At 41.9% G+C, this 27,536-nt stretch overlaps 1 protein-coding gene across 17 annotated transcripts; it reads right to left on the reverse strand.

Moving 5' to 3' along the window:
- Window positions 1-908: 908 nt before the first annotated feature.
- On the reverse strand, window positions 909-11,155 carry LOC148866138 (transcription factor TCP2-like). 17 transcript variants are annotated; one of them, XR_016109433.1, is made up of 7 exons: window positions 10,958-11,155; window positions 10,610-10,850; window positions 10,167-10,419; window positions 9,972-10,028; window positions 7,818-9,638; window positions 1,934-2,075; window positions 909-1,249 (listed from the first exon to the last, which is right to left on the reverse strand). XR_016109433.1 is itself a non-coding variant. In XM_088975843.1 (6 exons), exon 5 carries the CDS (start codon window positions 9,226-9,228, stop codon window positions 7,864-7,866), a length of 1,365 nt encoding a protein of 454 aa, XP_088831969.1. In that variant the 5' UTR covers window positions 9,229-9,638; window positions 9,972-10,028; window positions 10,167-10,419; window positions 10,610-10,850; window positions 10,958-11,155; the 3' UTR covers window positions 909-1,249; window positions 7,818-7,863. The 17 variants fall into 17 exon arrangements, 10 of the variants coding, with proteins under 10 accessions (XP_088831969.1, XP_088831970.1, XP_088831972.1 ...); XR_016109434.1 differs by having other exon boundaries at window positions 909-1,261; XR_016109436.1 differs by having other exon boundaries at window positions 10,595-10,850; window positions 10,958-11,147.
- Window positions 11,156-27,536: the final 16,381 nt, after the last annotated feature.

The raw sequence follows: 27,536 nt of genomic DNA on the forward strand, positions 1-27,536 counted from the left end.
TTTTCCGAAAAAAGGGTTGTGTTTGTGTCGCAGGATAAAGACCACGTGTCTTCAATTGGACCTTTCACAAAGAGCCAATAATATCATATGGAAACCAAACGTGAAACGTGTCTGTTACTCGTTGGGTCACAAGTTGAGACAACAATTTCTTCTGGGTTTTTGGAGCCAACCGATCGAGAAACACATCAACCGAGGGACGTACGTACCCATCAGACATCACTAAACAAACGACCAAAACTGCGCCCTTTTCAATGATGCATGAGAGCCTGAAACTGAAAGCAAAGCTAAGCTATGTATATATTAGGCGGTTATGCCTAGCACTAGCAAAATGCTAGTAAAGTAGTAAACCCACCCAGGGGTTTGTCTTGTGTTTGTTCGTCTGCCGCGTGCTTTGAGCCTTGGGCTTTGACGTTGTGAAGTGGTGGCAAATTCGAAAACCACCTAGCTTTTGGCTGGTATATAATTAATGCTTGCGCTATGCGCATCGCATGGAATGGAAGAAAGGACGTCTCGTCACGACTACTGTCTTCATCCCCCATCCTGTCTGTGCCGACCGGGCAACGTTGTTGTAGCAGGAAAAGTTTGGCAGGTTAGCAGCCTAAAGAGTAAAAAAACAAATGGGCAATGCTGTTCATACGGACTGATCAAACCTGTGTTTGAATACGGTGGTGCCCTTAAAATAAAATAAAACCATACGTGGATCTGTTGCATGAAGAAGTAAAGAAACTCTTGAGTAAAGACAAAAAAGCACCCAGACCCAAATCCATGGCTACTAGATTTAGATGGTTTGCATGACTCACATATCACCGTGGATTGATCAAAGTGTACTATCTTGAAGTACTGAAGAAGAAAAAGAAGAAGAGGCCAGGTGGTTAGCACAGATCTGTTCCCAAGCATAAACGAAGAGATGATAATAATGATACAAGAAATTAATTAATAAAGATCAAGAAAAGGAACTCAATGAAATTCATCATTTGGGTAACTGAGATATGTTTTAAGTAACGTCATATATCACCAAAACACCCAGCTTAAAACGCATATTAATTCAAGTTATGGAACATATATATAAATATATGTATAATTCAGAATTCAGAGAAACTAAGCTGAATGACTTAGAATTTAAAAATGGGTGAATAAAAATATTAATAATTTTGAGGAGAAAAAGTTGCTGATAATATTTGTCTTTTCGCCTGAGTAGGTAGGGAAGGTTCGCATTCACCAAAAAAGCCCGCCACACTTCTTCGCTTGCCTGCAGTAATTGCTTCAAATAATCAAATCCACTACAGAAATTAGTTACCATGAGGAGATATGAAGATAATATGGAGTTGTAACTTGTAGTTGTAGGATATTTGCACAAGAAAGAAAAACAAGGAGACTCCCCACATATACATTCAGCTGGATCACACTTAGCAATAACGTGGATGACTTTAGAAAGCTTTGCTAGTGACAGAACAACAAGTTATACAAGCATTCAACTGGACACAGAAACAACAAAGGCTTTATGTATTTAACATGGTCTGACGTAACAGTAAGGCATCAAGGACTCAGCTAATGATGAGACGTAACAGTAAGGCATCAAGGATTTTTCTTTCTTTCTTCGCTAAGAAAACTATTAAGGCATTAAGTTTGACTTTTATAAGGTTTTTTTTTTTTTTGGAAAGTCAAAACCCTGATCTCTCTGAGTCATTGTATTTGCCAAAATCAGTGGCTTAGTTTGAGTTGATAAAATATGAAATTATGCATTCGAAACTGGAAAGCAAATTAGAGGCTTTTACTAGATAAGTGCCTACTTTAGCGGGTGACTTCCTAGAAGGGAAAACAAATTCAGATTTTTGCAGACTGCATAAATGAAGTCTGAGAAAAGAAAATAATTTTAACCATGAGATCTAGAGAGAATTTTGAGAAAACAGCAATTGAATTCTTTCGGACTTACCAAAGTTATAACTGCCCTTTGGGCTATAATCCTGACCTCGAATTCGCCAAACAGGCCTTGCACCTGTCTCCGACGGGGATTTGATGGGTGAACGGGAACGAGATTCTTGAACACTGACCTTTATGAACCACTCACTAATTACCTACATGTACATAAAATGTATATGCACGTTTGTCCGTGAGAAAAAAAAAGGCATTTATACCAATGAAGCACATTCTGTGTTAGTCTAATTTACACGTTTGATACCCAAAGACCAGTTTAACGTATGCATAATACACGACTGTGTCTAGATGCTAATGAAACAAAATGAAAATACATGATTCTGGTTGGAACTTTTTCGGTCCTTCATTTGTTTAATTCATGCATGTATCATTCTAAACAAATAAGATAGTAGTGACCATAGTCCATATGTACTCCTACACCACCGTGCTTTACATATTATCCACATCATAATTGCATTTGTTTGTACAACTTATAGAGCCTCAGATCTCCGGAACTTCCATTCAGTCCGTGGCATGTGTTCCATTACATGTCACAGACTAAATGGAAACACAGGAAAAACAGTGTAGGATATCCGAACTCCGACTTATGATATAGAAGGAAAAGATGCAATTTTTTTATCAATAACAACAGGATTTATATTAAAGATTTAAATGATAGATACAAGAGGTACAGTATATACAGACATTGAGAGACAAATAGAATTGTCTCTCCCCGTCAATGTTTTTCAATGCAATGGTTCCAGGTATTTTATACAACCTATAAAACAATTAAAGCATACGGAGGGTCTCTTATATATGCAAGAAAAAACAAAGAATAGATCATGACAAAGTATTAGGCACTGTTTGGTTGAAAATTTTGTATAAGAGCATCGGTCCTCTTTAACTATGTAAAGGAGATCAGTAATACTTCATAATATCAAGTCTCTTATATATGCAAGAAAACGCAAAGAATAGATCATGACAAACTATTAGGCACTGTTTGGTTGAAAATTTTGTATAAGAGCACGGGTCCTCTTTAACAATGTAAAGGAGATCAGTAATACTTCATAATATCAAGTCTCTTATATACGCAAGAAAAAGCAAAGAATAGATCATGACAAACTATTAGGCACTGTTTGGTTGAAAAATTTGTATAAGAGCATCGGTCCTCTTTAACTATGTAAAGGAGATCGATAGTACTTCATAATATCAACCCCAAGCCCTCAGAACCCTTACAGGAAACTATAAAAAACTTGATATTTGTATGTTTTTAACTAGAAATCACATTGGACCAAGCCCACTCTCCTATGTCCAAAAAAATCTGTAGAAATGTATGATTTTAGGCATAAAAAACTGCTATTGAAGCCAAAGAGCTACATTCATCAACACCTTTGCATCCTCCTATTATATGGGGTGGGTAGACTCTTGATACAATTGGATGGAAGAGTTGTATTGGGGTTCCACACTTCCACTATACCTAGCTCATCTCTTGCTTTACTATCTTCCCTCTTGTTTTTAAACATATAATAAGGTGTCTTTTGATTACCAAAAAGAAATAAGGTGTTCTTTTGGGTATCTCTTTTACTCTCATACTCCATTTCCTTGATATATATATATTTGATCAGTTTCCTTGATAATTTTTTGCAATCATAAAATTACTTGCATAAACTAGGGCCAAGTTTGGGAGTGCTTAAAAATAAGTGCTTATTTGAATAAGCATTTATTTTGGGCCGGACCACATCAATAAGGAGTTATGCTGGGAAATAAGCCCGAAGTATGTGCTTATTGAGAAGCCCAAAATTCAGGCTTATTTTTAAGTGCTTATTCAATAAGCAGTTATTCCCTTTCTATCCTGTCTTGGCCCTCACATCATTTTGAAAATAACTATACTACCCCTATTTGAAGTAAGTGCTTGTTCACCAAAATCTCATGAACACTTATTAGAATAAGCACTTATTTTTCAAATAAGCACTCCCAAACTTAGGCAAAGAAGTCTCAAGGAACCGTCCAACACAAAAGCTTAAGCTGTTAGGCCCACCCATACCTTGTGCTAAAATTTAATTAAATATAACAGGGCCGCAAGGATTGAATACCAGATTACTTGGCCAAACAGGCTCTGATGCCATCCCAAGCAACTATTCAACCTAAAAGTTTAAGCTGTCAGGTGAGGACCCTGAATAGGTTTCTATTCTCTAACAAGAAGCCCGGTTAATAACGGCTTTCTGTTGGGAGATGATTCATCTCAAACTTAAGACTTTTCAGGTTTTCTGAACGAGGCCAAACTGTTCTTTTCCTCCACAGAATTATCCTTTACAAGAATGCTATTGAAACTTCACCATGTAATAGAATCCTGGTGTTAGGTGGAATCCCCCACTAAGATTGACTTCCTTTTTAAACATCTTCGTTCTTCTTCGCCCTTGGAAGATAAGGGAAGATCATGTCAAGATGTTTAGGAGCGGCTACTTTATAGGAGATATGGGAAAAATAAAAAGCAAGAAAGTTCAATATAGCTCTCATAAATTGGCTTTGGACCTTAGATGACTTCTAGTGTCTCAGCATTAATGACATCAGGAGGGGCTGGAAAGCAACGGCCTCCTCTTCATCTAGAAAATCTGCTGTCTCTCTCTTTTGTTAACCCCTCAAGATGAGATATTGCTCACTTTTGATAGCCATACTTGAGGAATCCAAGTCATGCTAAAATAGAGCAGACCTTTAGAAATCAAGAAGGTAAGTCCTACTAGTTTACACATCGTTTGTTTGCGAGCCAATTGAGTCTTCTGTAGCTTCCCGGACAGGTTATGAGCTGGAATCTACATCTATGAGTTTTCAGAGGGGTAAAGTTTGGGGCTAAAAAAAGGAGGTCCTACTATAGTTTACCCAGGTACAATTGGTGATAGAATTCCTATCTAGTCTGAGCTGTACTCCTAGATTCATTATCCTAGAATTAAAAATAAGAATTGAAGAACTCCCAAATGATGTCAAGATGAATGATAATAGGAGTTTCCTAACCCTTCTTGGGTGGATCTTCACAGCATTAAAGAGGTTAGATCTTTGGCATACAGCTTGAACACCAAGCTCAGGTGGGTTCGAAAGACAATTAAATTCTTAAGAAGATTGTTTGGATAGGGAAGATATATGAATAGTTGATTAAAAAAAAAAAAAAGATGATGAATAGAGATGAATTATTTCAGGGTCCTGCGGCTCCTGCCCAAGGGGATAGGCAACCTTGTATGCTAATTGATTCTTGGTTTGTCAGAAGTTGCTAGCTGCTCTTAGACTAGCGATTGCTTCTTATATCTTTTCTATATTCAATGAAGTTTCTATTTATTTGTTTCTGTTCAAAAAAAGAAAAAAAGAACAAACAGATACCAAAGTTTTGATCAGCATGAATATGGCAACTAAGAGTCTTTAGATAACAGAAGTAAAACAAAACAAAGTAAATCTAGTGAAATGTTGCTGATGTGGATTCCGAAGTATCCTCTAGAATCTTAGGAGTTAGATTGCAATAAAAAAAAACACCAGTTATTTCTTGCTGTACTGTAAGCAGATTCCTCTTAGTTGGCAATATACAGACATCCAAATGATTGCAACTCCCTTTAACATTTCTATGTCCTACTTGAGACTCAGTACTTAAATTCATCAGGCAGTAAAACGGATTCTAAATGTCCTGCATAAAACAAACACGTTTACATTCAGATGGCAATATTTGCAGCCCAAGCACTTGCCATTAGACTTTCAAAACCATGACAAGTTAGGACCATTAAAAGAATAATTGAAGTGTTTGGAACATATCATCAGAACTTACTTTAACTCCATGTTTCCTTCATAAAATTTCATTTAATTGAAGATGGCTGGCACTCATTTAATTCAAGATGTTTCCTTCATACAATAAAACAACGCTAGATCAACCAAATTAATGCGGCTGAAGAACCAGAGGGCTTTGGTCACTATGACATTGTAAGAATCTAAAGCCGCCTAACAGTAAGCACAGCTTGTTTAGGATCCTAGCTAATCTCTACTTAAAATAAGCTCTAGGTTATAGGCAAAGGACTCCAAGCAAATAAAATGCTTCTGATTTTTTTTTTTTTTGGCAAAAGAAAAATGCTTCTGATTGATCCATGATCCAATCACCTTTATAGGTCAAACCAGACTAGGTGTTTCCTTACTATTGTCATAACTTTTCAAGACAATTGTTCAATTTTTCTGATCATTAAGACAAATGTTCATACACTAGTTTTGAACAAAGTCCTGTTGATGAAAGGACTTTGCCAATGTCCATAGACTAATTTTCAGTTCATTCCATATCTGAGCAGTCTCTTTTTTTACCTTCAAATATACGCCACAAGGAACCAATTAGATGTAAACTAATTCACCATTTACAGCATCGCACTTTAATTGGCATTACATGCAAAATTAAGCTCCAAATATTCGGTATTGTTCCTGTCTTTATAGTGACTGATATAAATACTCCAATGACAGTATTGTCATATCATTATTGAATGATACTTGAATAAGATATGCACCTCTGAAAGGGGGAACAGAAATAAAGAATCAAACCATAATGGATATGATCGAAAAGCAAAATAGCCTGTCAAATGGCTCAAATGGCCAAGAAAAACCCAAACGTCCATAAAGAGGGTCCATGATGATGTGAGGTTCTGGGTGGTCGTTATCATATGAATTACTTGTCCTAAAAATAAAACTAAAAAGACAAGTTATGATAATGATATCTCCTTTTAGGAATGAATGATCATCAACCTGACCTAGAAAATCAAAGCCAAATATTTTAGTCTTGCCAGCACATGGATAAATACTTCAGCATCTAAAGATGCTAAAATCAACAAAGCATGGACGATTTTGAACCAATGCCACCTATCATGGTGACGTGATCATATCATTAAAACAGTGGCAACTTTTTAAGGTAACAATATTATTAACAGTAGTTATCATTAGACTTGGAGCTATTTTATAACAGCTGAAGTGGCTGAACTGAATAATCTATTGCTTTGTCTTTTAGTTCAAGTTATTAAGTTTTTGCAAGTCTGCGGGATAAGAAACAATATGGTCTTAGAATACATATGGTTTATGTGTTACGTTAAATGCAAAGATTAATTTATCCATCTAGTTGACACTAATGAGAACGACAGAAGATCCACCATGCACACCCATTTTTCTCCTAAGTTTATATTAAATTTCGTTACATTTGTCAATTACTGGGTTTTCCGTATAACTATAAGCTCCAGATTCGTAATATAAGGATGTCTACAAGAAGAATTTACCCTGAGAAGAAAATACAAATCTCTGAGCCTAAATATACTTAAAGTCAAGCGAATTAATTAATAATAAATAACTCATTAATCAGAAGGAAATGTTGCCCCAGCTCGACAATGAACAGTACACCTGGTGGCATAGTTGTAAGGCAACGGGTTTTGGTTTCTAGACAAGCAAATGGGACCGGATCCAAAAATTATAACCACAGACAGGCAAAGGTGTTGATCTCATCAAATTGCTCGACACCTGGACTTGCCATACAACACAAAAACGATAGGATAACATCATGCAAAGAACAGACAGACAGACAGACAACCAATCCCGACCTTCACAACAACCAAGGCAGGAATCAGACATGATAATCCAACAGATTGCCTTCAATAAACAATTATGACTAATTACCAGGTTTTGATGATCTCAAAAAATAAAAGGACCATGTAGCAGAAACACGTAAAGCCAAAAAACTACCCAACAAAACATTCATGTGAATAAAGAGACGAGAAAGGAAACAGGCACCGAGATAGAGAACACAGATATAGCTTTCATTTATTTGGCTAAACTGAAAGCAGATATTACCATCGGTCAAGGGAGAAAAATACGAAAAAAAGCGAACAGATTAATTAGATTCTTACCTGCAACGAAGAGGACGGACCGAGTACTATCTGCTCTTCCAGAACATCAGTTCTTCTCTTTCCCCTTCAGGTCTGATTGCCTGCAGCCGTCGCCATAGTAGAGTTGCAGGCGGCCATCAAACCCAGCTGGGAATTGATGATTCTCTACGGGTGCAGCTGCTGAAGTTGCAGTCCCGATGAAGAATGGCACGTTTGATCCGTCTACAGGAGATGAAAACCTCTGAAGGTGAGGCAACGGAGATGGTGAATTGGACTGAAGGGTCCCCCTATTGAAACCAGCAAGACCGGAAGAGATTGTGAAATTAAGATTATAATCATTCCCAGCCGCAGTGGCGACAGGGAATAGATGATCGGGCAAGAAAGAAAAATGCGGCAGCTCCGGTTGATGATCGCCCGTGACACTGAAAGGCGATTGCACCGTCATCGAGTGCTGCTGAGGGTTCCCAAAGTGGGTTTGGCCGGAAAACCCAGAGTGGTGGGTTCTGGACGAAGCAGGCCCAAAAAGTCCTGCGCCAAAGTAATCCATCGGGGTCGAAGGCATCTGTCGTGGCTTGAGGATGAAGTTAGATAGAGAAGGGTTTTGTTGAGCAGATGTGGTGCTGTTACCATTGTCACTAGCGGCGGCACCAGCAGCAGCAGCAGCAGTGAGGAGTTCGGTGAAAGAAGTGCTCTGCGAATTATGATTCACCTCTTGTTGATGGGCAGCATGGCTCTCCTCTTTCTCCTTCTCCTTCTCCCTCTCCTTTGCAGTTCTCTCCCTCGCCCGCTCTCTCGCCTTCACCCGGCTTTCACACCGTGAAAGAGATAAAACAGAACCCTTGCTGGTTTCCGAAGTACTGCTACAGGCAGATTTCGACAAGGAAATATGCTGCTGCTGTTGTTGTTGCTGATAAGAAGGGCCAGTTTCTAATTCAATCTCGGCGGGGTCGAATCTGGGTTCGGAAGCGCTGGGCCTCTTTTCGTCGCTTGGCTGTTTAGGAGTGTCGGGAAATGTACTGTTAAGTGAAGGAAGTTCGGCAATGGCGTCGGCGGCAGCTTTAATCAGCCACTCCACAGCTTTACTGGGTTGATCATAACCCAGACGATCCTGAAGGTCATAGAACTGGATAGCCGTGGAGACCGATAGACGCACCCTACGGTCTCTCAGCCCTTTCGCCGTTAAAACCTTGCTGTGTCGATCTTTCCCGCCGGATGCTCGAGAAACCCTGAAAATCCTAGATGCAGGCCACTGGCGAAGGCGACTACTATCGTTTCCACCTCCACCACTGCACCCACCTCCTCCTCTACCTTCTCCGTCATCATCGTCCTCATCTTGGTACTGCTCTCCTGCTTTTTGACCTATCTTGCTCGTGTCGTTTCGACCGTTACCAATCCTGGAAAGTTTACACGGTTGAATGTCGTCGACCTCCATGCCACTTTCATACCTTTCTCGAGGAAACTAGAACAAGACCCGTTTGGCTCTTCTCCTTTCTTTCTTTATTTCCTCTTAATCCTCCCCCCTCTTCTTTGGAACCCGACAAGAGAGAAAGGGATGAAGAAAATAGAGAGAGAAAAAGTGGGTCTCTTCTTGCAAAGTCTAAGCAACTGAATTAGGGTTTCGAGTGCAGGTGGGCGCTGTCCTTTTGCATTGATGACGAATTCTCAGTACTTGGTTTTATGATAAAGAGCCCTTTTTACGCTCGATATATCGCGCTCGAGGGCCGGAAATGTCAGCAGCTCCGTCTAGCTTTTTACAGTCCTTACAAAAGCTAGCGTCTGGGTAGATGAGCTGTGCGTGTTCTCTTTTTACCTTCGTTTATTATGCAGAAGCCGCTCAGTCGCCTGCGAAGCGCATCAGATGCTTTAGACAACGTACAGCCACTCAATAGTTATTAGGATTTAAGAACCGTTTGGGCGTTGAGATCTCACTGTTTTAGAGCCTTAATAAAGGATCAATGACTAATCCTATTTTAATTTTAAAGACGATAAAATTTTTAAAAAGCTAAAATGAAAAAAAAAATCGAAAAGAAAAACCAGAGAAAAGCTTATATCACCTAAAATTCTTGAGATTTCAACTCCAATCCGAGCTTTTTTCGGCTTCAGATGAGCTTTTTCGCGGCGAAAAGAAGAAAATACGACGGAAACAAACAGCTAAGACGCAATTACTTAACTTACCCTTTTTATTTGCAATTTCAACCGATTTGAGACTTTTTGTTTTCGTACCAAAGCTTCCTGGCAGGAACAAAAAATGGCAGAAAACAGTAAGCGTATTGGTACCAAACAGCTTCAAATTATTAATCATGTAAGATATACATATATTTTTTATGTATTATATATATAGTAGATATAGAAAACGATAAAATATATCACCTTTCCGTTTCTGCAATTCAGGCTCCGATCTGAGCTTCTACTGCAGATTTAAAGTTTGTAATGATGAAAATGGCGGAAACGACCGTCTCCAACGTGAACTCCTACTCGTTGTCCCGTTTTTTCTCAATCGGAAGACTTGAGATTACAATTCGAAGATCCAGCCGGAAAAGAATCAATAAAATAACGCTTTGGACTCTGGTGGATCTGCACTTTCGTCTCGTGTCACTACTTCTCTAACTCCGCAGATCGGTTCCTGAGTAACAGGGCGCAACAAAATTTAGAGGTTTGAGAATTGTGAGACAAAACTTCAAACATCTACAGCTCCCAATCTCGTCCGTGAAAATTTAACTCGATTACAAGGCATGAACTAACCGAAGATGCAAAATGACGAAGAAATCGATTAATGTGACTTAAAATACCCAATCTACCAGCAAAGTTTTCACCTCCGATAACGATCGAAGGCCGATTAAAGTTGCTTAGAGCGACGAGAAGACCTCCTTCGAAGTTCGTTTCTCGCCAAACCGGAATTCCTGTGCTGTTGTTTCCTGCCACGGTTTTCGAGCTTCGAAATCCCAACTCCAAAGTCCTTTTTCCTGTTCAGCTCTTCCTCCACCCTGAGAGTGTACGGCGAGCTCTCATATCTCTCTCGCAGGTTTGACTCTTCTTCGGTTTCTACAACGAACCCTGCAACATTTCTCCAAGACGTCAATAGGCAAGCCTTTAACGGAGACTGAATTTTGACAGAAAATTAAAGATTTGCTTTGCTAAATTTCCATGGATTTTCAACTCACATGAATCGGTTTCGTTATTTCTGTGAAAGTGAGAGGAGAGATAGTGTCTGTGTGTGTCTAGGGCTCTTGTCTGAAAAATAAAAATCAAGAGAAAAGAGGGCCCTTTTTATCCGAAACCTGGGCAAGAGCTCGGGCTTCAATGCCCTAAGCGTTCACAATGTTTCGAGCAATCACCGGGCTTACCGGAAAGGACAGACACAACGCCGTTTCCCTTTAAATAATCTTGCTATTATAAGATTGCCCTTGTTTTTTCACCAATTTACAAATGCAAATGTTTCCACTGTCTACTCTTTTCTTTCCTCTTTTTTTTTAATTTTTTTTTCTTTTAATTTTCTCTAAATAGAAGTATAATTTGAGAGATCGGCTTCAGTCGGTGCAAACTCCGTTCGAACAACCTTTACAGCTGTGGAATAGCCTTCTATCGATAAGATTTTCTAACTTCCGTTGCATTTTAATCTATTCTTTTTATAAAAATAAGGATTTTTTGGACAATTTCTCTTAACATATAATAAAAAGTAAATATGATAAAAAAATAAAGAAGGTGAAAAAAAATAATTAATTGAAAACATAAATTATTTTTTTAGAGGATGTTTGTTAATAGCTAAATTTTTTGAACTAAAAATCTTATTGCTTTGTCACTGAAGTTGAATAGATTAGTACACCCTTAAATATTTTTACATTTTACTAAAAAATATTTTATTACTTAATTATTTTATCCACTGAAAATAATGCAATAAATCGTTCAGTCAGCAACATAAGCAGCAGGTGGCTAATTATTACATACATGACAAAAAAAAAAGTTTTGCAGTTAATAATTTGGTATTTTCGATCAAATTAATAATTATAATTTTCTAATTCTAAGTAGACAAATTCACGGGCTGGGCTTCAGGCTCGGCCCATGAACTTTCACACTACAACGGGTTGGACCCATTCAAAATTTGGCAAAAAGTTCAACCCAATCCTGGCCCATTCAAAATTTGGCAAAAAGTTCAACCCAATCCTGGCCCATGAATAGGTAGGTCTATGTTACAATAAAAATACATAAATTATAATTTCTAATTCTAAATGTATTAAAAAAATTATTCATTTTCCTACTATTATCCAATGTAATTTCATTGTAAACCAAATAAAAATACAACCATTATGTAAGCTGTGATAGCGGATTAGAGGGTTTATTTATTGAACAGAAATTTCAATTAGTACCAAATATATATACTGAAGTAGTTGACCCAGAAAGCCGGCCGAGTGGCAGGTTTGGCGCTTCATCCCGGCAGTTAAACCCGAACCCGAACCCGATCAAAGTTGTCAAAAAACCTAGGATCCAGTAGCAGTCAGCTGTTCGGGTTGGTTCACCAGTGCAAACTGCCCGGTCAATGCCAGTTGGAAAAACACTTATGGAGGAGTAAAAAATTAATTTCCATTTAAGAAGTTTTAACCAGCTCAACTGTCTCTTGTTGGTCATTATAAAATTCTATTTGGACGTGTATACTTTTCTTAATTCACTGTATTAGTGCAGTGGTATTTTATAATGGCTTCAATTTAAAATTACAAATAATGCTGCCAAGGGGCATTTTTGGCATACATGTAAGTTTACCAACAAATATATTCCACTTAAGATATGTCTGATTACCTCACACATAAATCAGCAAGAGGCATATAAATTTGTCTTGATTCTTAATGCAAATTTACCCCTCCGATTTACTAATTTAATTATCGATTCTCCTCAATATTTTTAGCCTTTATAGCTGTACTATATAAAGCTCCAACATTTTTTTTGGTGGAGAAAGGAGATGGTATTAGAATAAAGTTAGGTGCTGTTCACTATCTTACCATAAAAAGCTTGCAGTTACACGGTTTGATATTGTGCCTTCATATATGGAGAGACATCGAATAACCCATCTCAAGGGTCAATCGGCTCATTAGCAAACTCCACCCTTACTAATACAGAAATTGATCAATCTCCTCATAAATTTTAGGGAGAATGACGGGTTCAGCCCAGGATCAAAATTTTTAGACCTAAAGTATAGTTGGGGTGGGTGTCAGTTCAGAATTAATGTTAATTCACAGGCAGATATACACATATAGAGTGGGGTTTTCGATATTTTGAATGTTTATAACTCTATAGTAAAATTCAGAAATCTGCATTGAACCTGTCCATATTTTTCCGTATATATTAGAGAGTATGAATTTGCTTCTCACACTCACCTCACAGTACTTGTAGTTTTGCAATGGAAACATCTCTCAATGAATGATGTTCCCAATGTTTGACAGCAACATGCTGTGAAGGAGGTGGGTGTAAGGACCATTATGTGAAGAAATCCAAACTCAATTTAAAAATTGCTGAATCAAATTTGGGTTGGGTCTCTGAATGCCTAGCCAGAATTGAACCCCGAATTACATTCATGAAGAGAAAAAAAAAATTACATTCGTGAAGATGGGGCTCTTTGATTTTGGGTCAGGTTTGACATGAGTGGCTCTAGGCCCGAACCTACCAAAAGTTTGGAACCATTGGTTGCATTCCTCACAGAGTGTTTCTCACACTAATCTCACAACATGTCCTGGCAGTACTTATATTTATTATTCATGGGGAGATATTCTAAATAAATGGAGGGATGTGACTGTGACGTCCGCATGATGAACAGATCCCAATTCGTAGAAATTAGTAAAATCCTATTGAAAAAACACTAAAATCTAAATTTTATTGCATGGGTAATAATACAAGGAAAATAGCGGATTTGTCTCTTCACTCGTATAGATTTCAAGATTTATATATACTTTAATATTTATAGTGGGTTTCCTAAATAATTGGTTACAATTTACAAGGTTAGGGTCAATTCCAAACCGGTCAAGAATCTATGGTCCCAAGATGGACCCAATTGTATATGCTTCGGTCAAAAAATTTGTGGACCCAAAACTTAATAATCAGGGCTGGGTATGTAGGGTATGTGGGGAATTAGGTTGCCAAGGCCACCCCTAACAAATTTCTCCATTTTATCCTCAAAATAAATATCAATTTAATATTATTTATTGTTCTTCTCTTCAAATTTTGAACTTTATCTTTTGTATCTTTACCAATTCATGGTGGTTCAGCTGGCAAGTTTTCTGATTGGCTAAAGCAAAGAATTGGTATCAAATCCTGTTGTCATTACGATTGGGGGTTGTGAATATGGGCAACATGCTACCCCCCGATGTGTAGTTTTAGATAAAAAATACAAGAAAAAAAAAGAAAAAAAGAAAAACGAAAACAAGAAGATGAAAGAAGAAGAACTACCCAGGTTGGATGGGCTGTCTATAGGGTTAATGGATATGGTGGATGGACTACCTACCGTAAAACAATTAAGGAAACATGGATACAAGCATTTTTTTTTCATTAGATTGTTATGTTTTTAAATGCATGCATCCTCTTTCCAAATGCATAAAATACTTGGGGTCAAATTTGTTTTTCACAACCCAACGCAAAGCTTAAAAGCTAAAATTTATCCAAACAGAACCTTTGTTTAGTGTATTAGTGCAAGGTCCTGCGTGTGCCTTGCACATGGAGGGTTTAGCAAGCATTATTTATAAAGTATTTATAGGTACAAGCCTGACCCAAACATACCCTAGCACATAAACTTCTAGAATAATTGATGTCTAACAAGTAGAGGGGGCATTGAATCATTTCTCGAAAAAATGTTTATGACTATATGAGACCACAAATGTACACAAACTGAATGTATTTGCAGGAGTGCAGTAGATTCGGACCCATTTACTTAAAAGAAAACTGATAAATTCACAGATATTTTAACAAATTATTTTTTTAAGTTATAAAAAATGGTGATATACTTTATTTTGTTTATCTACAAGCTAGAGCCAATCCTTCAGAATGTTGATCTAATATAACAATATTTTTTATGGTAAATTGCAGGCGTGACTTCATTTTGCATTCCAGCTTGTCCACAAAATAAGATATCATTATTTATCTTACCATACCAAACTCTCTAACTTTCTTAGTTGTAATAAGGTAAATTATAATTTTATATAGAATTTTTAATAATTTTTGCATCCATATATTTCAAGACAAAAATCTTTATTAAATATTATTTCTCACTCCAAATGACAGGTTGGAACTCTGTTTATGGAACAAGTGGTCAAGGGAACCCCTATACACTTATAGAGTCATAGGCGTGGGATATTTTAGGAACAAAAATTCCGACACTCTTGTCGCACTCTCATTGCCAGTAAACATGCCACGTGTCCGTGCAAACATCGAAATTTTAGAGATAAGCATGCTAGTAACATTTTTTCCTTTTTTTTTTTTTCTTTTTCAACCTCATTGGGTGATTATTCAATTACTATTCCAAGAAAAATCATCACAAGGGTACTTTTGGAAGCTCAAGCTAAAGGGGGTTTTAATATGGAGATGATGAAAAGGAGAGCACTAGCCAGCTTTTTTCCTTTCTCACTAAAAAAAATATAAAATGAATTAAAATAAAGGTCTACTTCTTTACCACCCATATGTCAAGTTGAGAACTCACTCATTCACTCTCACAATTAATCACAAACTTTAAGTCTTTACCGTGAGTGTTTATTAATTTAACATTCTCTTTCCATGTCCAAAGAACTTAATTAATCTAAAGCAAGAATTTGGGTGGATTTAATATTGCAATTAACCAAATAATTTATTACCATCGTAGATATAATGATGTGATTCATTGCCTCCACTTTTAATATTTTATAAAAGCCTTCTTTTTTTTTTGGTGGATTTGAGTGTGGGCCGTGGGTTGTTCATTACTCTCTCTCTCTCTGAGCTGTCAATGGGACCGGATTAACCAAACCAATTATATCGGTTCCGGTTTGGTTGTTTGTGACTGTCTCTTAATTAATTATTGGGCCATGATGGGTTCTTGCTGTTCCAAATAGATTAAGATTCAAACCGGTTATATGGCTAATAGTATATAAAGGTCTTTTTTTTTTAATTTTGTTATATTTTAAACATAAAAGGGTATAAGATAATTTTTAGGTTAAAAACACTTGTTATTTCAATGTATAAACGATACTATTTTATATCATACAGAAAATGAAAACCCAAGTTCTTATCTAGGTAGTTATAGATGTCAATTAGGTCTGATTGGATCAGGTCCAATTAATTTGAATATTGATTAGTTTGGTTTTGGGTCTATTTTATGAACCGATAAACAATTGGTTTGAAATTGATCCACCCTGTCCAAAATAATCGGTTTGGTTTTGGGGAGTCCAGATCTCCTGCCCACGTTTATCGCAGTCATATATGAAGAACACCTCGCTACTAGGCAGAAGGAGATGTTCCCAATTCACGGAAAATAGTATATTGTGGGTAGGATCCAAAGTCGGTTTTGGATCTATTTATATAACTAATTAACAATCAGTTTGGGACTGAGTGACCCTTCCCCATATAACTAATGAGTTCAGTTTTGGATCTATTTTATAAAACTGATTAACATTTGGTTTGAGACTGATCCACCCTGTCACAAATAATAATTGATTCGGTTTTGGTTTGACTGGTCCATCCTGTCCAGCTGTCTAAAATAATAATCGGTTCGATTTTGGATCTATTTTATAAAACACAATCGGTTTGGGACTAATCCATCCTGTTTCGAACCAGACCCACTATTCATTGACAGTTCTAGTGGTCTCTCTCTCTCTCTCTCGATTAGAGTAGATATAGAGAGAGATACAGAAATCGATCTCGAGCCAAGAAAATGTGCTACAACTCACTGTACACCTTGATTCAATAATCGGTTGTTGGTAGCTTTTCTTCACGTTACATTCGCAGTGTTTTAGTTGTTAATTTAAGCTGTATACCTGCACCCTGATTCTTATCCAAATCATACTGATGTCTCCCACTCACTTGTCACAAAAATTCTTAAATCGGAAAAGAAATAATAATACAATTAACATGTTGTGGTTGTTGTTACATTAACAGAGACTCGGGCCAGGCGTGTCCTCGCGCTTCGAAGCTCGATCGCTTGCCGGGGAAAAAGAGGCCGCCGATAAAAATATTAACAAATACTCTGATCGATTGAGGAGAAAAAGAGAAAGAAAAGATCAACCGGCACGGCACGTGTCCTGGTCTCAGTCCACTGCCACGCGCGGTCGACTTTCCGATGACCGGACAAGTCACGTGTCACGGGTCTTTGTAATTCGTAATCTGTAATTTGTAAAGCATCCGACTCCGAGGCTCCGAGCATGCTTTACTGTATGATTGAGCAAGGCTGAGATCATAGGCCCATAAGCCCAATATCAACTTTGGGGGCCCACCATCACGGACGAATAACTCGGCACTCGGAATAATACATCCATGAGTTGACTTGTTGGAAGGAACAAGACATAAATCTTATTTATATTCTCTAATCAATGCCAAAAAGGTTTCTGTTTTGTAATTAAAAAAAAGGTAAAATACAAAAACTTGAATTTTCTGACAATCATAAAAGTCTGCTCTGTAGTTTTACTTTAACAAAAACTTCCCCTAAATTAAAGAATTCGAAAAAACCTCCCTTCTGTCATTGACCCAAATGAAAAACTGATAAAGTTACGAAATTGCCCCTCATCAATGTCATTAATTGCTTCTCCCTCCCCCGCTCACTACTTGTTTGTTAGGTTGAAGTTTCGAAATGGTCGTGATCTCATTTCATTTTTTTCTTGGCTTTGTTTTGTTGTAGAAGGAGAACAAGAATGAAGGTGAGAAAGAAGGTTGGCAGAGGGAAAAGGGATGATGGTTTGATTACCGTGGTCTTTAAGGTTGATATGCACTGTGAAGGTTGCGCCAAGGTCAGACGATCTGCTATGGGTTTCGAAGGTACATCAAAAACATTAGAATTAATCTTTCTGTTTCTCTTGTCATTGGTGTTAAAAGTAGCACCTGTAGCATCTTTTCACAGTTCTATTTCAAATTCCTTCCGTTTTTCTGAGTATAGACATACATAAAAGCCAATGAGAAAGAAGCAGAGTCCGTTTCCTGTTTTCTCAAAATTTTTTCTTTCTTCTTCTGGGATTTTACAAAATTGCTTTGAGATCGAGATCCATTGCTCCCATCTCTGCTGATTTACTTACAAAATATTTTGGGAAGAAGTAGTTTTGGATTTTCAAATAGGAGTTATTTGTTTTGATTTCCCCTTTTCTTATAAAAATGTTTCTATATTTAAATTTCACTATTGCTTTGACTTCTTGGTGCGTATTATACTCAACTTTGATTTTCTACTTAACTTGGTTTATGATGCAGTGCGATCCGGGCACTCCTAGCTAGCAGAAACCTGGCTCCTAACTGGCAACGGACGGTATTTGAGAAGAGGAAGGTAAATGATTCCCAGGGAACTCGCCCGGTGGGAATACTCCGATGCTTAAGTTAGAACTCTAAGAGATATATGGAATGCAAAGAGAGCTGAGAGTGCAGATAGCGCTAGATCAATTCAATTACCTTTGCCCCTTGGAAATCGGGGTCCTTAAATACTGGTTGTTCTGTCAAATTGGGCGTAACCGCCACTGGCCCTCTATTGCAGCCGTTAATCGTCAGGGCTGCCCAGGTAACCGTTGCAGGGTACTGGCCCAATCGAATGAGAGACGTGACCCGAGAAGGACAGGCACGTCGTCGTCTATCGAGAGACGTGGGCACAGCCCGCTGGGCTAGCAAGTACTGCACCGTCGGTCAAGAGACATGGGTGCAGTCTGACAGGTATGGTCTTGTCAGATAAGAAGCTTCCTGAGGACGCCGCATCGCTTAATAGTGAGCTACCTTGTAGCGAGCTGCTGGAGCGTCCTGAGGTGATTCCACCTGAGGCCTTCGAGGCAGCCTTACCAAAGAGTTGGAGTGAGCTAATTGTCCAAGCTCGCGAGCTGAAATAGCTTGGAGTGTTCCTCTTCTAGCACCCTAGTGAGCTCGAGCTCGCTTTGTAGCGAGCTGTTCCATAGCGAGCTGACCCACGAGGGTTTCAGTGAGCTCGTTACATCGGGTTGTAACCAGGCTATCATGTTGAGTTTTTGCTTATGCTGAGCCATGTCCATGTGTTGCCTGCTTAGGAGGTCGGGTCAATTCACCCTCCATCAATTGCCCCCCACTCCTAGGGCTAAGGGTCTCACTCTTTGCGTGGGGAGTTCATGAAGTGACAAGAGGATTTGACCCGTGGTTCAAACTGGGTTGACTGGCCGCATTAAATACACTCGCAGACGTCAGGAGATTTCTGGACTTTTTAGGTGCCAAAAAGAGCACCAAGCAGATTTCAGCTTCGGAAGACATGTAACCGGCATTACCTTAATCCTGGAAGATGTGCAGCTAGTCATATTTCAGTTTTAGAAGACGTGCAGTCAGTTTGATTACGAACCGTCGAATTCACCTTAATCTGATTTGTCGGTTTGTGGGCATAATGGCTATAAATAAGAGGGCCCCAGGCCTCATTTATTTCACGCCAACTTGCCTTGCTTTCGGATTTGAGGTCGTGCCTTTACCTAGTTGCTCGAGCTCTTCTCCTGTTCACACCGTCCTTCCGGTTCAGCTTTTTCCTGGTGAGTCCTCTTGTTCTGTCAACAATATTTGGGTACCCATACAATGTCTTTTCCTAGGGCGGTCATCAAGGCGACGTCCCTTCGAGCTCGAGGGGAGCCTGGGGGCCTCCCCGAGGGGCAGGCTTCGGAGGCTCGGGAGGCCTCCGGTGGTATGGCCTTCACTTCCTAGGGTAGGGAGCCTGAAAGCTTTGGTCCTTCCTCCATGTCGATGAAGAGACTCGGGACCTTAATCCTTCAACTCAACCTCCCTTGGAACCTCATCTATAGTCTCCCATCCGGTGACTACCCCTGGGAACACAATCACGACAAGATCGTGATCTTCCAGGAATAACTCATTGCTGGCCTCCGACTCCCTCTGCATCCTTTGATAGTGGAGGTTTTAAACCATTTTAATGTCACTACAGACCAGTTTCACCCTAACTCAATCCGAAACGTGGTTGGGACAATTTCTTTATTTTATGAGTATTGTCTTCCTCTCGACCTCGGCATCTTCTCCTCCATTCTATTTATCAAGAATGCCTCCCCCGGAGCCCCTCCGGAAAGGCGTTCTTATTACTTCTCTCCTCGTCCCGACTTCAAGCTCCTTCATGAGCTGCTGAACTGGATCCTGGCCTGGAAACGGGATTACTTCGTAGTTCGCAACCCCGAGGGGTGGCCCTTTTCGACCCATTAGAGGGGCGCCATTCAGGACCCGGGTGTTGACTTAGACCCAAAGGTTCGGGAGATGCTACAATCCTGGGCAGCAATCGGTTTCCTTTGCTCAGACTACTTGGCCGAGGACAAGCTCGCGCAGGCCGGCCTAAGCCCCGGTAAGTTGCCTTTAGGTCATGCTCACTTTCTTCTTTCTTTTTTTGCTGGACTAATGCCTTGTGATTTTTGGCAGCCAACATGTCTGGTGTAGATGCACGTCGCCTTCTGTCGAGCAACCATAAGTGCAGGGCCAAGAGGTCGCGCCCCGACCGAGCATCCACTTCCGGGGGTGCCGAGTTCGAGGCTGTGGACCCAGCCTTTGTTCCACCGCTGTCAAAGGTCCCACCGGTCCCATTCGAGGGAGTAGCTACGGAAGGTGGCGAAGGAGAAGGGGAGGTCCCGCCCCAAGGGCAATACCCTCCATCTATGCAATCTCGTCCCATCGCCTTCCCGCGGTTCCCTATCGAGGGGAAAGGAGGAAAGTGTTACCAATTACATCGTGGTCACGTGGAGGAGCCGACAGGTAGTCACTCATGATGAGGTTGCTGACTAGGAAGGGATGGACCCTAGGCGGCTTTCCAGGCTGGCCTCAACTCACTGCATGGTGGTGAGTGGCTCCTTTTTCCCTTCCTTTCCCTTCTTCTTCTTCTTCTTTTTTTTTTTACTTACCATGGTTTTTTACTAGCAATTGAACTCCTCCATCCACAGCATGGGCCTCCAGACTAACATTCACTCAAAGGATGCCCTCACTCAGAGATCGAACGTGCAGAAGCTCCGAGGCGAGCTCAACCAGGCCCCAGATGAAATTCTCTAGGCTCGAAAGGGGAGCGAGGCTCAGGAGCTGCTCATTAAGGACCAGGAAGCGCAGATCGCCCGACCGTCTAAGGAGAGGGCTCATTACAGGGAGGAGTCTTTGAGGGTGGCAGCGGAGAGGAAGCTCCTTCGCCAACAGGTCCAGAACTTGGAATCTACGCTCCATGATCGGACTCGGAACTTTGACGCTGCGGTGGAGGCAGAGCGAGCTAAGGCGGTGTGGGACTTCAAAGACTCCCAGGAGTTCCATGACCTCCAGGTGGAGTACGGCTCGAGCTCCTATCATTCGGGGTTCAAACTATGCTGATGGTTGGCCCGAAAAAAGTTCTCTGGGCTCAACCTTGAAGGCATAATGATGAAGGGTCCGGCCCTAGAGACAGTGGACACAATGGAGGAGGAGGAGTCTAACTCTCTAGAGGATGACGAGGACGTGCAGGCGGTGGAACCTTGAGGCCGGTAGTTCTTGTTTTTTCTTCTTAACTGAATTCTAAAGTGGTTGTTCTTGGGTGTCTGAACCCGATTTTATGCATTCCTTTTTTTATGAACTCTCTCGAGCTGTTAGGCCCGATTTTTTCTTTGTTTTTTGATGAACTTCTCTCGGGCTATTAGGCCCGGTTTTTTGTTTTTTTGTTTATAAGAACTAGTAATGAGATGTTTCTTTCTTCTGCTAAGTGTTGTGTGCTCTTCACTTTTTTCCGGAGTGACTTTATCACTCGAACTATTAGAGCTAAATGCCCGAAGTGGGATTTCTCAGTCATTGTTACTTCGAATTGTTTCCCAGTGCTTGGAGTAGTTTTACAATGTTAGAGTTAAATCCCCTTAATGGGTTCAACTTGTATACCGAAGCGATCCATGCATCAGAGGATTCACTCGAGCTGCCTACGCCTTTGGTATTAATACTTAGCCTATGCTGATGAAGCGGTTAGGTCTTATACGGTGTCGAGGTCTTCGTTAGCTCGGCATTTTAGCCCTTAGGTTGGGGGAGTGACTTATAGTCCACTCTCCTAGAGTTCGCCCATGTCATAGAGGTGACTGGGTCTTATGGTACCGAGGTCTTTGCTATCTCGGCGTTTTGGCCCTTAGGCTTTGGAAAAGGGGGGGGGGGTGACTACAGTCTACCCCCTTTTGAAGTTCGCCCATGCCATAGAGGCGACTAGATCTTATTGCGCCGAGGTCTTCGTTAGTTCGGCATTTCGGCCCTTAGGCTTTGGGAGTGATTCATGGTCTACTTAGTAAATTATGGGTAATATTGCCTTAAGTTGACAATATTCCATGCCTGAGGCACTTGTTTCCCTTCTTGGGTTTCGAGCTCGTATGTTCCTTCCCCGACCACCCGCTTTACTCGGTAGGGTCCTTCCCAATTTGACCCGAGCTTACCAACACTGGGCTCAGGCACTATAACTTTACGAAGGATCAGGTCGCTGGCGCGGAGGTTTCGCTTCTTGACCCTGGCGTTATAGTACCGAGCTATTCTCTACTGGTAGGCCGCGGTCCTAATATATGTGAGGTCCCGTACTTCATCAAGTAGGTCGAGGTTGGTGCATACCTCGTCTTCATTTGCCTTGTCATCATACGCTTCTAGACGTAGCGAGGGAACCTCGACCTCGGTTGGGATGATTGCTTCAGTGCCATAGGTGAGATTCAAGGGGGTCTCGCTTGTAGCGATATTCACTGTGGTCAGAAAAGCCCATAAAACACTGGGTAACTCGTCTACCCAAAGTCCTTTAGCTCGATCCAGGCGTGCCTTCAGTCCGCGGAGGATAGCTCTGTTTGTGACTTCCACTTAGCCGTTTGCTTGAGGGTGTGCCACTGAGGTAAAGTTCTATTGAATTCCCATGTCTTGGCACCAGTTATGGAATTTAATGTCCTCGAACTACTTACCATTGTCAGAGATCAGTACTCGAGGTAACTCAAAGCAACACACTATATTCTTCCACAAGAAGTTCTGCATGTTCCGAGCTGTGATTGTTACGAGGAATTCAACTTCTACCCACTTAGTGAAATAATCAACTGCCACCACTAAGAACCTTCTCTGTCCTGTCGTTGGTGGGAATGGTCCGAGTATATCGATCCCCCATTGTGCGAAAGGCCATGGGTTGGTGAGGTACTTCAGGTTGGTGGTAGGTTGGTGTTGGATGTTGGCGTGCTTCTAGCACTTGTCACATTTTCTGATGAGCTCGATCGCATCTGCTTTCATTGTTGGCCAATAGTATCCCTATCGTAGCGCTTTCTAGGTGAGAGCCCTACCCCCCAAGTGTCCACCGCACAAGCCCTCATGAGTATTGAGGAGAACGAGCTCGGCCTCGGAAGGTCGCAAGCAGCGTAGGTAGGGGAGTGGGTACAACCTTCGGTACAGCCGTCCGTCTATTATGACGTATTTGGCTGCCTGACGCTTCACCCTTCTGGCGTCATTACGGTCCACAGGGAGGGTCCCATGCAATAGGAAGTTTGCGAGTGGATCGATCCAGCCCGACTCTGCCTGCACGACAGGAGCGGCCTCCTCTGGCCCCCGAGAATGCTGGGCCGAGGCAGGTTCTCTATGTACACGGTTCTCATGGTATTATCACTGGTGCTGGCTAACCAGGACAGGGCATCGGCCTCAGCATTCTCCGACCTCAGAATTTGCTTGGTTCATGATCTTCGTATTCGCTTGTGACTTGATTGACCACAAGCTGGGAATCACTGTAGATGATGATATGCTTGGCTTTCATTTCCTTGGCTAGAGCCAGCCTAGCTATTAACGCCTCGTGCTCTACTTCATTATTGGATGCCGCGAACTTGAAGCATAGTGCGTACTCCAGTTTTGTACCGCTTAGGCCGTACAGAATGATTCCGGCTCCGCTGCCCTGCTGGTTTGACGAGCCATCTACGTGAAGGATCCAAGGCTCCTCATCCCAGTTTGCACTTGGCCTAACTAGGAGAGATGCTGCACTAGTTGCTACTTCACGGTGCTCGAGCTCAACTGGCTTGGGAACTTCGGACTCGCCTGAGCTGGGGGCCTCGTGTTCGACTGCCTGGGGACTTCAGAGCTGAAAGTGCATTCTGCGATGAAGTTTGCTAAGGTTTGGGCCTTGATAACAATCGTGGCTTGTATTGGAGGTCATATTCGCTGAGCTCAATGGCCTGCTTCATCAACCTATCGAAGACCTTGGGCTTGAGTAGAACTTGGCTCAGAGGTTTGTTGGTGAGGACAATGACAGTGTGAGCTTGGAAGTACGGACGAAGCTTCCAAGCTACAATAACTAGTGCATAGGCTAGTTTTTCTATCTTTGGATATCTCGTCTCTGCTCCCTACAACACTTTACTAACATAGTAGATAGGTCGTTGGACCCAATCTACTTCTTTTATCAGTACCGAGCTGACCACCTCGTCACTTGCTGAGAGGTATAGCTCTAAAACATCGCCCTCCTCAGGCCGGGTTAAGACCGGTATACTAGCAAGGTACTTTTTGAGCTCGTCAAACGCGAGATGACACTCTTCGGTCCATTCAAAACCTTTGCTTTTAATTGCCTTGAAGAAAGGCAGGCAACAATATGCCGACTTGGACATGAAGCAGCTCAGAGCAGCCATTCGGCCATTCAGCCTCTGAACCTCCTTCAATTTCCGGGGTGGTCCCATATCTAGGATGACCTTAATTTTATCCGGGTTGGCTTCAATGCCACGCCGATTGACGATATACCCTAGGAACTTACCCGAGGTGACACCAAAGACGCACTTGCTTGGATTTAACTTCATATTAAACTTACGCAAAATTTCAAAAATAGAATGCAAATCTTGTACTAATTCATGCGAAAATTGGGTTTTGACGACCATGTCATCTACATCACATTCTATTTTTCTGCCAATCAATGGCTTAAATAATTTATTTACAAGTCTCTGAAAGGTTGCCCCAGCATTTTTTAATCCAAAGGGCATGACCTTGTAACAGTACAGGCCAAGCTCGGCTATGAAGGCGGTCTTTTCTTCGTTAGCTAGGTCCATCCTGCTTTGGTTGTAGCATGAATAGGCATCTAGGAAACTCAACAACTCATGCCCTGAGGTCGCGTCCACCAGACAATCGATCCTAGGGAGTGGGAAGCAGTCCTTTGGGCAAGCTCGGTTCATGTCGGTATAATCGACGCACATGCGCCATTTACCGTTGGCCTTCTTTACCAAAATGGGGTTGGCCACCCAGCTCGGGTAATGGACTTCTCTTATAAAGTTGGCTGCGAGGAGCTTCCCGACCTCCTCGTTGACTACCCTCCATCGCTCTAGGGCTAAGTTGCATTTCTTCTGTCTAACGGGCCTAACTACAGGATCAGTATTAAGCTTGTGAGTTATAAGGGTAGGGTCTATGCTGGGCATCTCTACCGTGGGCCATGCAAAAACATCTAAATTTTCAAGCAAGAAGCTTACCAGTTGGGATCGCAGAGGCTCCTCAATGGAAGCGTCGATCTGAAGTGTTTGAACTGGGTCCTCCATTGATACCGGGATGGAGAGGGTCTCTTCTGTGGGTGCAGCTCGCTCCTCGCATTGCTCCTTAGGTCGCTCCAACTCAAGGTCGTCGGCCACCTTGGTTTTCTCTTTGAGGGCGGCGACGTAGCATTTGTGAGACTCAAGCTAGTCACCTTGCACTATCCCAATTCCGAAGTCCGTGGGGAACTTCATTGCCAAATAGTAAGTGGAGACCACTGCACGTAGGGCATGGGTGATCGCCATCCTACTATGGCATTGTACAGGGAGGGGTTTGCGACCACTAAGAAGTCGTGGTTGAGCCTCACTATGCTAGGCCAAGTGCCGACTTCCACAGGTACTGTAATCCTTCCCAGGGGTTTGACTTCCTCTCGCTGAAGCCTACCAAGGGAGTATTTGCGGGCTTCAGGTCACTTTCTTGGTCGCAGTGAGCCAAACTGTGGGGTCCAGGTCGGGTATTTGCAAACAAGCGTCATTGAACTGCTTGATATAACTTCGAATGGACTCCCCTTCCTTCTGGACTATGCCAAGGAGGCTCTCCTGAGTTCTCGGGCACCTCTTGCTGGTGATGAAATAAGAAGTGAAGACTTGCACGAACTGCGCCCAACTTTTTATTAATCCGAGCACGAGATTCCGGTACCATGTGCGGGTCACTCCTTTGAAGGTGGTGGAGAAAGCCACACACATGCAGGATTCATTGGCCCTTGCCAGGTGCATCTGGGACTGGAAGGCATCAACATGGTCATTTGGATCAAATGATCCATCATACTTATCCAGGGGAGGAAGCTTGAAGTCCTTTGGCATAGGAACATCAAGAAGTTCTAGAGGCAGGGGGGAGGGAACTGAAAGGAGAGGAGTAGCTTTTACTTCACCTGAGCTTATCTCCTCCTTATCCTTGAGCTCGGGCAGGTCACGAGTGGCAGTTCGGCCAGCTCGTCGGTGCCTCCACTACTGCTTCGTCGGCTCGGCTTTGGTGCTGCTTGCTTCAGTATTATCGAGCTCAATGGGCCCAGGGAGGGGCTCGGACTGTTGATGATAGCTGTGAACCAAAGGGCCTTGCCTGTAATCCGTGGCTAGGACCTCAAACTGGTTTTTGACGAGCGGGAGCTCAAATTGAGAGTGTTGAGGCGATGTGGGCCTGACCGGCTGGGAGGCCCTCGACCTTCCAGCAGGCTGCGAGGTGGGGGTGACTAGTCTCTCCTTCTTGCCGTGGGACGAGGCTTGGCTCTTGGAAGGACTCTGGGTTTGAGAGGCCTCTCCCCTGCGAGGACGGTCGCTCCGACAGGGGGGCATGGCTTGCTGCGTGGCCGGATGCCGAGGGATAAGCAGCTGTTGGGCCTGAGGCAGTGGATGGAACTGCTATTGATACTGGTACTGAGAAACTTGATGCAGCACTTGCTGCTGATAGAGTTGAAACTGCTGGAACTGTTGCATTTGAGCTTGCATAGCTCGCATGCACTGCACCAGGTCTTCAAGCTGGTTTTGGTTGGTCATTGGGGGAACAACAAAAGGTTCAATGAAGGTTGTTCCAATCGTGGAAGGGAGCGGAGCGTTCACAGGTGCCACTGTCTTAGGCACATTCAGGCTGGGAACTCCGTCCACAGAGCGTTCTGGTCAGCACCTCATCCGAGATTGCTAGAGGAAGCCATGGATGCTGAGTTCTTAGAGAAAGTTGTAGAGATTAGAGGAAGGCTTTTTGAAGCTTTCCCACAGATGACGCCAAATGATGCAGCGCAATCTGGGCACTCCTAGCTGGCAGAAACCTGGCTCCTAGCTGGTGACGGACGGTACCTGAGAAGAGGAAGGTGAAGGATTCCCGGGGAGCTTGCCCGGTGGGAATACTCCAATGCTTAAGTTAGAACTCTGAGAGCTGTAGGGAATGCAAAGAGAGCTGAGAGTGTAGATAGCACTAGATCAGTTCAATTACCCTTACCCCTTGGAAATCGAGGTCCTTAAATACTAGCCGTTCTGTCAAATTGGGCGTAACCGCCACTGGCCCTTTGTCACAGTCGTTATTCGCTAGGGCTGCGCAGGTAACCGTTGTAGGTTACTAGCCCAATCAGATGAGAGACGTGACCCGGGAAGGACAGGCACATCGTCGCCTGTCAAG

This window comes from Nelumbo lutea, chromosome 3 (assembly GCF_056320005.1).
Source record: "Nelumbo lutea isolate HS-2025 chromosome 3, American lotus-T2T, whole genome shotgun sequence".
Lineage (NCBI taxonomy): Eukaryota > Viridiplantae > Streptophyta > Magnoliopsida > Proteales > Nelumbonaceae > Nelumbo > Nelumbo lutea.

Bases quoted from the DNA above. Each gene is read 5' to 3' on its own strand.
- LOC148866138 (XM_088975843.1), bottom strand. From the start codon at position 9,228: ATGGAGGTCGACGACATTCAACCGTGTAAACTTTCCAGGATTGGTAAC.